Below are 11,351 nucleotides of genomic sequence, written 5' to 3'. Positions count from 1 at the left end.
TTGCTAGCCTGAAATAAAAATTGTCAGTTGGTAAGCCCCCCACACAACAGGTTTCGTTAACAGCCCTCAGTTACATTTCTTTATCCTCTTTGGCATATAAACAATGTATTCATTTAAGAACTATTTTTTTGGCAGATGTTTGCTTTTGGATTCTATTCTACAGTCATAGAAATGGAATTCTGGATGGCTAAGGAAAGCTTTAGAGACAAATGTTTTTATTTTTTAAAATGAAGTTATTTGTGGTCGTACTATCATTCTGCAAATGAGAAAGCCTCACAATCACAAAAATCCTCACCGCTAAACTTTCATACTTTTAAAGAAAGTCACTGCTCTTTTATAGTATAGCTGCATATTTTATAAGCAGTGCGGATTTCTGGTCAACTGGTTTATATTTTAGTTTTGCAAGCATAAATTTGAAAGTGATCAATACAGCTAGTATTAGACAAGCCCTACTATACATGTTCATGTACAAAAAGTAATTTTTAAGGTAAGTATGTTTTCGTTAGGGAAACGCTCACAGATGTCCTGGTTTGAGGTAAAACATGGGAAGCAAAAGGTCTCCTTCGCAATTGTAGCTAGAATCTGCAAGTGTCACCACTAGCAGGAATAGTACCCAGATAACTTAATCATTGGAACTACAACATAATCTATCTTGTGCAAAATATATTTTGTCATATAAGCTACATTTGTTCAAGAGATTTTGGTTTTATTGTTATTCTAGAGGAAACCTTGTGCAATCAAAGCCTAGGACAAACTGCAGAGACAAGCATATACAAAATTTCATTACTGTTGATGAAAGCAAGCTAAAAAACACCATGAGGCTGGGGAATGTATCCTAAGGATTTTCATCATTCACCCAAACACGTTGTTGCATCAACTTGGCTTAGTTATTTCAGGGTGAAGTGGTTTGAGGAGACAAGGCCTCTTCCACCTAACCTAATACAGCCTAACCTAATACAGCAAAATGCCAAATCACAAATAGGCAATAACCACATACAAGAATGTTACTTGCGGTTATTTTAAAGAAAAAGCCAAACCCTGCACTGAATAAAAAAACCCCAACAACAACAACTTAAAGAATTCTACATATATAAACAAAAGACAATTTAATGTAAGTATTTAGCAAATATTATTTAATTGCATTATGTGACTTCGATCTAGCATACAACACAAAGCTACAACTTTATAATCTCTTCATATACCTTTCATTTTCACTTTATGTAAATCTAAGCAAAAAACACCCCACTGACAAAGCTGAGATACAGTACATCTGAAAAAAACCCCACAGTTCATATAACATCTTAATGATGCAAATACACAAACAATACCTGTTTTCAAATGTTGCTCAGCTTTCCTTTTGTGAAGCAGGCTCTACCAGACATGCATGCAGGACAGTTATAGCCACACTCCGATTTTCAGTTCTCTTAGCACCACTTTACAGGGTTTTTTCTCTACCCTGAACATTTCTGAGCTTATTGCTTTGACTAAGCAAAAGTCTCACGGAAAGACTTCTTTTTATATTAAATGAAATAAATTACAATATAGGGCAATGGAAATCCTAAGATCTGGATTATAAAGCACACACTAAAAGTAAGTTTTCTGACATCAATACAGCCAAATGAGAAACAGGATAATGAACAAGTTTTAATCTTGTTAGGGATGTATTTAATACTGAAATTTGCATCTACAGAAAAATGTTCACTTTGGAAGTATGCCACAGCTCAGCCCTAGACTCTAAGTTAACAAATTCATCATTCACACTTAAAATGCACAGCAAACTTTAAACCGGAAAGTGCACAGTACCATTTTTACTGAACCTGAATACAGAAACCTAATACTCTCTCCTTTAATGATGGAGATTATATTGATCTGTTGTTAGCATTAGATTTGTATAAATACATAAGTGCAAGTCATTATAGATAAAGATGTTGTAAATGCTAATGTAAATACATTAGCATGTAATGACACAAGGACCAACCCTTTTGGCAATGGCTGTTTGTTCCATAGTTGTCATATCACAGTTCACTGCAGAATGTTTTTAACAATATCCACATTCGCAAACTATCAAAAGAGTAACAATTTTATGCTACCAGAACGCCGAATGTTTTATCTTCCAGGTGATAATAACTTTACTGAATTTATTGACAGATGGTCTATTTAAGACATTAAAACAAGTGCAATAGGACACAGAAAAAAGACAGTATCGTCAACACTTTCAGAAAAGCTTACTTAGAAGAGTACTGCATTTTATGAGAGGAAATAAGCTCTGGTACAAAAATGGTATGGTCCCAATGGTATACCTACATTTTTCACTTTCAAGTAAGTGAGGTGAAAGAGCTATCAAAACCGATTAAAAAAAATAAAGCATCTTAAAAGTACAAGTAAGGCACGCAGAGAATTAAGTTGTACTGTGCCACCACAGAATCTCTATCCAGTCTAGACCAAAGGGGTGTACTCTGCAAAATCTAGTAAGACAGACCTGTACTGACTTTGGAATGTCAAAGAAGAAAGTATAACTGCTAGTAAAGTAAGTAAATACAATGTAGAACATACCATACAATTATAGTTTACTGTGACAAAGGCTTATGATGATGTTCTAAAATCCACAATTGAGTCCAAGTATGTTCTCCTAAATGAACTCCTCTGACAAGAGACCACAATGTGTTTCAAATATCTCCATCACTGTCAATGGAAAATTGGCAGTTTCCAGAGTAAGACATTAATAAAAACAGCAAAAGCAAAGTGAAGTATCATGCGGCAAGTCACACATATTAATCAAAACACAGTACATTTTTAGTTTTAACAAGACATCATAACTTTCAAAAGAAAACACCTTTATCACTTAGTCTTAGCACTTAATTCTTATGCACTTGGTGAAGAACTTAATTTAGTTCATTCAGTGATATTATTGATTTGGTTAAAGTGCTGTAGAAAGAATAAAAATAGTTTGCATTTCTCTATTAAAAACATTTTTTAATCCTCTTGAAACTTGCATTCAGTAATAATTAACTCAAATGTTAAAACTGTTGGAACAGCATTAGCAAGAAACAGCTGTTATCTTAGATGGCATTTATTAAAATATTTCATGTACTTTGCCAAAGTACCGTGCAAGAGAAGCTTATCTATGCCCTATGTGGGACAATCTCATTAGTCATCTTTTGCTTTTTCCTTTAGATATTGCCTCTCCATAGGTCAGGTGAATAAAGTCAAAGAGTTGTGTGGCATTGGCAGCATTACCCAAAATTTTGGTGAGTTTGTCCTTCGACAGTGTCACTAGCTCCGCAATGCTTTTAACATGGTTCATTAAGGCACGGCAGTTTTTTGCATTAATACCTGGCATTTTTAATAGAAAGTCCTGTGGACCGGGGTTATATTTGTCTGACTCAGGAAGAATTTCAGAATCTGCTGTGACGGCCATTGCTGTTTCTGCGTCAGGTTGGGGATGGTTTTGTTTTAACTCTTCAAACAGTTCAGCAGTAGCATGAGGAGAGGGACACCACAGGATTCGTAACTTTGGGAAATGGAGTGTAAGAAGAGTTAGTTTAGAAGTAACATCATTACTGGAAATTTCCTGATGTAGAGAGCCTCGTGGAATCAGGGAGAAAGATTTGTTAGGATCAAATTCAATCAGGAGAATCGGTCGCTTATAGTAACGGGACATAGAAGTGCATTGTGTATACAGCCTTCCATTATTTAAGGAACCAATCAGATCACTGATACTTTTCCGCTCTACACAGATATCAGGAGTTAAAATATAATCTCCAACTTCCAAAGTAACAGGCTCAATGTCAATGCCACGACGATGAATCAGTGATGGAAGCTCACTACGAAATTCCCGCATATCCACTATTACAGTTTGCTGAACACTCTTCTGTTCCTGTCCACCTAAAGAGCAAAATACAAATAGTTAACCTAATATTTATGACCTCAGACTCTGGTTGTAGTTTTTCTGTGTGCTGCCAATGCTTCTCTAATGGATGACTTCGCATCTCGCAGATCTCCACAAATTCAACAGTATAGTACACCCAGACTTTATTTAAGTTTTCACTGTTATAGACAAAAATTAGTTGCCAAATTATATACTGTATTTTATGGAGTATGCTCTGCAGTTTAATAGAACTATCACACTCCCTACTATAAGCTTTGTGTATGTGACAACGAAATATGTTAAACCATAGATGAAAATTATTTAAATGCATCAGGAAAATCTTTAAGAAGTTGCCTGCAAAACAAGGTAACGAAGCTGATCCTTTTTAGTCCCACCTATTTCCCACAGAAATATGGCATTTGATTGTAGGAGTTACATTTTCACCCCTTAAAGATCTGTAGAAGGATGCATGAAGAGACTACAGCGTCAAGGCCACAAAAGACATAATAGCAATTCCAGAGCACATGCTAAAGGACAGCAGGATTACAAAAATTATAGTAAAGAAAAACAGAGGCAGAGCTGTAAAGATGAAGACAGTATACATGTCAAAAGAAAGGAACAAAAGTGTGGTTAGAACAGCAACAAATCATGCCTTATTGCAAAGAAAGTAGACAAACCCCACAATCTGCAGTTGCTCACCCAGGCTGTTTTGCCAAGATCAAAAGTCCCCCCCAACATTTACTAGCTGAAGGATAAAACTGCCTTTGACCATCTGTAGACTTCAATGTTTTCATTCCTCTCCACCTCCCTATAAACATTACTGACAGTCTCATCACCAACAAGCTGCCCAGAAACAATCCAAATGCTGTCTCAATAGTAAAATACTTCATTAATCTACATTTTCTTTTCAAAGAAAAACATAATTCATTGTCATTGCACCACAGAGGTAGATGGAGGAAGGGAGACAAAGTTTCTTTACCATCAGGACTGCAGAGTCCATGTGCAATGTGTCAATGACCCAGAAGCTTTGGACGGGATGTAAACACTATAGTTATAGGTCTTTTTCAAAGCTTAGAGTTGCGAGCCCAAATTCAGGGACTGCTCACCTGCTTTGCGGGTGTCAGTAGAAACAGAGGCAGGTTTAGCATCTCTTATTAGGTCTAAGTTTGTTTCATCTCTTCCTTCTCTTTCTTCAGGAATTACCATGCTGGCCTTCTCTCTAAGGAACCACAAACACACACACACACAAAACTGAAATTATATGAGAAAAATAGATCAAAATACTGTAATACTCTTCAGTCATTATATGTAGTTTAATACTAATTGCAATCCTGATCAGAAACACAATTTACGAGCCTCTCCAGATTGTTGGGCTAGATGCTGTATTTTATTTCCAGTTGTGACCACTCCTTAGCATTTTTTTTTTTTTTTATTATTTTTAGAACTTCTCAGGGCATATGAAACAAAGGAACTAATGAGTAGTAATAGCAGTATAACCTGGCGAGAAGACGCTGTCAGTAAAAATACTGTCCTATACCGTATGAGAAAATAATTGTTTTGTTCCCCCAAATGACTTAAGTCATAACAGCCTTAGAAATATCTTACAAGAAATGGTTCCTGCAGAAAAAAACCACACATTTACAGAAATTAAATTCACAGACAGTTGGGGAAAAATACAAGTGGTGCTGTTTAGCCTTTGAAATTTAATATTAACCCCCCCTAAAATTAATAAGTAAAATATCAGGTGCTGTGGAAAAGAAGGTTTTGACTTTTTGTTGATTCTCAATGGGTAAATTCTCTTAACATCTGAAAAGGAATTGAATTAAAAGTTTATTTAAAGCCTTCACACAGTTAAGAACTGCACTCTATTTAAAATGTAAGCATAAGGGAATTACATGAAACATTAATAATAAAGGTAGTAAACTAATTTTGTTACCGAATGAGTTTTTCGAACGCCTCCTTCTCTTTTCTGAGAGCTGTGAGATAGCGCTGTTCTTCTGTTGAGCCCCCATAGATGAGGAAATAAACCCTAAAAGTTTGGGGGAGGGCAGGGGGGGAAGGAAAAGAACAGAAAGAGACCACAAAACTTCATATGAAGTTAAAAATTCCCACAATATTTAAGATTAGTAGCAGTAAGTGCCTGATAAGTTAGTATTTGCCTTAAAAAAGGCAAGTGAAAACACACGATCTTTTTCTGTAAAGATATTCCAAAATCAGCAACAAAAATTCTTATGTTGCATATTCCCTCTTTTCCCAGTGGCAGATATGCTTACTGGAATTCTGGGATTCAGCCAGAGCGGACTCAGGTTACAGTCAGCCATTCAGTAAAGACACAAAGCAAGTATAATGGAGAAGTTACTTTCTTACTGTTTTAAAAACCTTCCCAGTAGAATATATATAACAAACAAAAATCTGCAATCATCCTGGGTTAGGAAAAAACACCACCTAAGATTTTAAAGTGATTTCTACAAAGAACAAGCTATTATCTATCTCAGAGATGAACACACCAACAAATTTAAGTTTTATACTGCAAATAGGGATTTATGTGTAACATGTAAGAATTAATAATTACCTTAAGGAATTAATTGCCTACAGCTTTTCAGCACAATCATTTTTCCAATATATTTTAATTGAGGTACATTTTGACAGACTGATAGGATTTTATTCCTATTACTTTTTTCGTGCGGTGCATCTCCTAACCCCTACTTGCATGACTGCATCTGATTTTTCTGCTCTGAAGTATAGGAACCTGATGCTGGAGATAGATACAACACATGCTGATTAGGCAATTAAAAATAAATTGTACAAATAACCTAGTAATTATCTTTATGCAGTATACTTCGTGAGTTCTGTCATTTATATCCGCACTACAGAGTCCTTACCTTGATATCAGGTACAGACACACTACATACTGCCAAACTGATTCCCATTTTCAGTTACATTGCATGTATACAAATCTTTGACTGGAAAATTACAACTGTTCTGTTAAATTTATGCAAATAATTTTCATGAGATGATTAAAGTATAAAGCATTATAATTCAAAAGCTAATAATTTTATATGACAACAAATTGTGTTTCAACCGTAGTAAGTAAAGTTTGTTTATTCTAAGACTTATGAAACTGCCGTAAGTTATTTTCAGAGTGGTACAGGTATAACGACAGTTTACTGTATTCAAGAAATACTGTATCAGGGCACCATATAAATGACAGATAATGGAAAAACTCACAGTATATTAAATTTAAAACTTTCTATATTTGTAATTAGTCTAACATTTATGACTAAAAGTGGGGTTTGCAATTCACGAATGTATCAACTATATAAATACACAAGGCAGAAATCTTCTTGTCAGCTAACACCAGAACTGAGCATAACAGCAAAAACTTCTCATCTTCTATATTGTGTTTTCCTTTACTTGTTTTCCTGCTACAGTTTCTGAATTACTGGTCTTCAGCATGACCAGACATCAGGAAATGTGAAAATTAAACCCAAAATGAAGCTCATTGTGTCAAAATCATACTTGTAGAGATGGTTTAAAGTGAGACTACAGCACATCAAAATGGATCTATTGCCACTAAGATCATCTAAGCAGAGGTCTTGTGGAAGATGGAATGAACTTTTTTCTTTTGATCAGGTATGTTTCTGTTAGGGGACTAAATACCTGCTGGGAAGTAAAAAACTATCTTTTGGTTAAATCAGACATTGTGATTTTGTTTAAAATTAAGAAGAGGGCTAAACAGGAATTAAAAGCTAGCTAAAGAAAAAAAATAATCACTGGATGTACACTCTGCCTTGAGTGCTGAAATTGCACTTTTATTTTTTCTTTTAAAACTAAGCTTAGACTGACCAAGTCAACTTGCCTCAAAGGCTTCCCAGGCCTGCTTGCCTTGTAGATTTCCAGCTGCCGAACAAAAGTTAGTTCTGCATCATATAATACAACATATCTTGGTTCTACTTCATGCAGTACCCGAGTGAGTGCATAGGGATCGTTGCAACCCTGCAACGGGTGAATAATTGTGAGTGGGTTCTTGAAAATACCGTAGTAACAATCTGAGGGTAAGTTCACATGGAAATCTTCGGGAATGGTCTCTTCGATACCGCTTTCTTGGCTACTGCTTAATTCTTTATTATCTTCCACCTGTAACTCCTCTTGCTTTTCCTCCTCAGTTTTGCCTATCATCTGGATTATAGTCTGGTCTTGCTGCTTCTTGTGTTTATTTTGTTTTGAAGAAGCTGTGAGTTTGGCTTTTTTGGCTTGAGGCCCTGTGTCTGGTCTGGCATTTCCTTTGGACTTGACGGCTTTTTTGTCCTTAATCCACACTTCTCCAGCTCTCTCATCCTTTCCAAAGGTTTTGTTATACAGCCTTGTTAAAAAAGCTTCCGCTCCAGCAATAATATACTCCCTGAGCTGTGCACAAGCTCGGTCATCACTGGCACAAATAAGCACTTGCCCTGCAGTCAAGAAACAGTATGTTTATAATCTGTTGTGCTGTACTTCTTATCCAGCTACAAGACATCTCTCGAGCAAATTGTTTTTAATGATCCTAGAAGCATGCCTGCCAAATGCCTTTACACTTGGTTGTCACAGTTGCTCTGGGCTTCCAGGGAGTCTAAATTGCATGTTTTCTACCAAACAAAATTAGAGAAGGTTAATGAAAGTTCAGCATTCCTTAGTCTTATACCATCTAAATTAGTGAGGTTTTCCTTTTGACCATCTGAAACAAGGCAGATACAGCATGTATTGAAATATACTCAAGCATCTTTCTTTTTTTTTTTTTTTTTTTTTTTAACGTGGAATAAGAACAAACTTAATTTAGGCCATTCGAATTTTCAGCCTTTGTCAGTTGTGTTAAAGAGTTTAAAAAATACATGTTTCACACAGTATTATTGACATTTGTGGGCCGTGAATAACAATTCTCCACACGCTGACTCAGATAAACTCCTACAACACTAGGTGAGAGAGCCAGTTCTTATCCAGAGTCAGAACACTGTGGGTGGGAGAAAAGCGCACTTTTTTACCCTTACTATTTCCTAAAATAAAACTTGGTGAAATTTAAGGGATGAAAAGGCCCAAAATAGGAAAGGCAGCAAAGCAGTTAGAAACACACTTGCCTTCTACTCTCTACCCTGTTTAGGTGCATCTCCTGGAGAAGCAATTTTTCAGGTGCATGAGAAGAATGTGTGAGATGGAGGGGACATAAGACAGAACCCCTATTTTTTTTTTTTTTTTAACGGAACTTGATAAATGAGTGAATGGTACTTTAAATTTCTGCATTATTAGTTTTATTGGTTTGGAGACTAAGGTATCAGTACAACATTGAAACGTAAGTTAAAATATTTTTTGTAATAATTCAGGTTCTTTCCTAAACAGTATTGCATAGCAACCAACAGCATTTCTCTTTTAGAAAAAGAGTTAAATAAGAGTTTATGTAAAACTAAATAGTTTTACATAGTTTATGTACATGTGTACATAAACTTTGTCTTAAGTTCACAAATGATTAAATTTAAAGCTTTTTATTAAAACTACAGTAAAGAGTTAGGCTCCTTCTGTCAAAAGTCATGTAGAACTAAAAACTGGCTGTACTGTGAAAGCTTACATAATTTAGTATTCTCTCACCTGGACCACCAAGGTCTTCACTGTTGTTATTCTCATTTTCAATCTCTTTCAGTACTTCTCTCAAAGCTTCCCATTTTGGGTTACTTTCTAGAACCAATTCCCTTTTCAATTCTGAAACAAAACAAGATTGAACATAGCGGCTCTTACAGCCAAAATATCCTTCAGAACTTTAAATTAGTGGTTAGACATCAATAGTGTGATGGCTGTTGGCAAATATAATATTCAACAGCCTACATATGCAACTTGCTATGCTGACGGGTTGGAGAGCACTCTTACAGAAACATTTAAAAATGGGGATAAGTGCTTTAGTGAAGCAAAAAGTTAAAATTTTCACTCATCCTTTAGTTCTGAAGTTACTAAATATATATTTTTTAATAAAAGAAATTGCAGCCTCCTACCCGTTCACATAAAATAAAAGAGATCAAACTAAACACCAATGTAATTCAAGAACAATTCCATAAATGCTCTCCCAGTGATCAGCTGAGCAAGCTTAGAAGAATCCCTTGATTCTTTGCGACTTTTTTTTGTTGTTTATTACATGCTTTTTGAACTAAGATTATGTCTCAACTTATTCCAGCTAACAGATTGAGATCTTGAGCTGTGTAAAATCATGTGGGGAACCATAGCACAAGTAATAATATGCAGAGCATTTGAAATCGTGTGACACTCTCAAACTTAAAATTAGGAATGATGAGTACCATTTTCCTTCTTTACATCCCTTTTTTCAGAGACTTTGCCTTTCTGATTCAGTTTCTCATCTGCAATGCGATAAACTCTAGCTCGAGCATTTACAAACATTGAAGTACTGGAGTCAAGAAACAGCCAACCTAAAGAAGAAGAGAAAGTGATAGTAGTTTGACATTAGCAATGTGTATGCGTTTCAACCCTTTCCGGTAAAAGCCCCAAATCTCTCATCGGGAATACCTGTGCTACCTGCTTGCTATGTAATTACTAACTTAATAAAAGACAGAAGTGTGATGCAGATCTCACACTGTTAAGTAACAGCAGTTAAGTGGGAAGATGAAAGCATTATCTGTCAATAAAAACCTACGTCCTTATGGCTGGTTATATAAAACCTAATTAGATACCTTCATATGTTTGGGAATGTTAATTAAAAATATCAACATTTCACTGTTTCATGCATTAACTTGTATGGTTATTCAGTGTTTACCTGAATTCTCACCAAAAGCTTTTTCACTGGCTTTCAGTGACTCCAGAAGATTAAGGAAAGTGACACAATCATACTGAGTTAGATACAGCAGCAAAGTACGTAGTATCTTCAAATCCTGGACCAAAGATTTTGTCTTAGCTCCAAGTTGATGCCAGAGAGGATCTAAATAGTGACGTATTGTCTAGAAATATGAAATGGAAAGTTCAGCATGTCAAATATATAGTATACCAATCAAGATAAGAATGCACTTTTTTCCCCTTTGCAGGGCATGCTACTAGTTTCCCGAAGTTATTAAACCTACCCAATTAAAGATGTGAGGGCAAGCTATTTCTTTTGAAGTAGTCAGTTTTTGCAAAGTTACCATAATATCAATGCCTTTACATAAAGCATTTTAACAAGTCGCAGATGTATATAATTTAATGGTTTTAGTATTTATTTTCCTTTCCATATAATAATAAAATATTAATACAATAACGCCCACCCCTGCCCTAGCTTTGATTTTACTGGTATTTGCCTGTGCCTTTACTATCTAGTATCCTTTACCTAGGTAAAATAAAACAATTATGTGATTTGATATTTTAAAATGAGATGAGTAGCATGCAGATATGCAACCTACAAAGCACAAGAAAAAACCCTCCAAATAGTTAAAGACCAGAAGGCCTCACAACAAGATTAAATCACAGGTAACAAATAACC

At 35.4% G+C, this 11,351-nt stretch overlaps 1 protein-coding gene across 1 annotated transcript in view; it reads right to left on the bottom strand.

Moving 5' to 3' along the window:
* Positions 1–3,151: 3,151 nt before the first annotated feature.
* Positions 3,152–11,351, bottom strand: part of ERCC4 (excision repair cross-complementation group 4) — a 188,953-nt gene continuing 180,753 nt past the window's right edge. Inside the window, exons 6-12 of the mRNA XM_009886616.1 lie at positions 10,656–10,836; positions 10,183–10,311; positions 9,485–9,595; positions 7,728–8,319; positions 5,805–5,897; positions 4,975–5,087; positions 3,152–3,885 (exon numbers count right to left, since the gene is read on the bottom strand). Of these exons, the coding sequence (XP_009884918.1) occupies positions 3,152–3,885; positions 4,975–5,087; positions 5,805–5,897; positions 7,728–8,319; positions 9,485–9,595; positions 10,183–10,311; positions 10,656–10,836 (1,953 nt within the window). The remainder of the gene's footprint in view (positions 3,886–4,974; positions 5,088–5,804; positions 5,898–7,727; positions 8,320–9,484; positions 9,596–10,182; positions 10,312–10,655; positions 10,837–11,351) is intronic.

This window comes from Charadrius vociferus, unplaced genomic scaffold (assembly GCF_000708025.1).
Source record: "Charadrius vociferus isolate BGI_N301 unplaced genomic scaffold, ASM70802v2 scaffold46, whole genome shotgun sequence".
In the NCBI taxonomy this organism is placed as follows: domain Eukaryota; kingdom Metazoa; phylum Chordata; class Aves; order Charadriiformes; family Charadriidae; genus Charadrius; species Charadrius vociferus.
The sequence above is the reverse complement of the archived record's forward strand: the minus strand, read 5'-3'. Positions and strand labels throughout refer to the sequence as shown.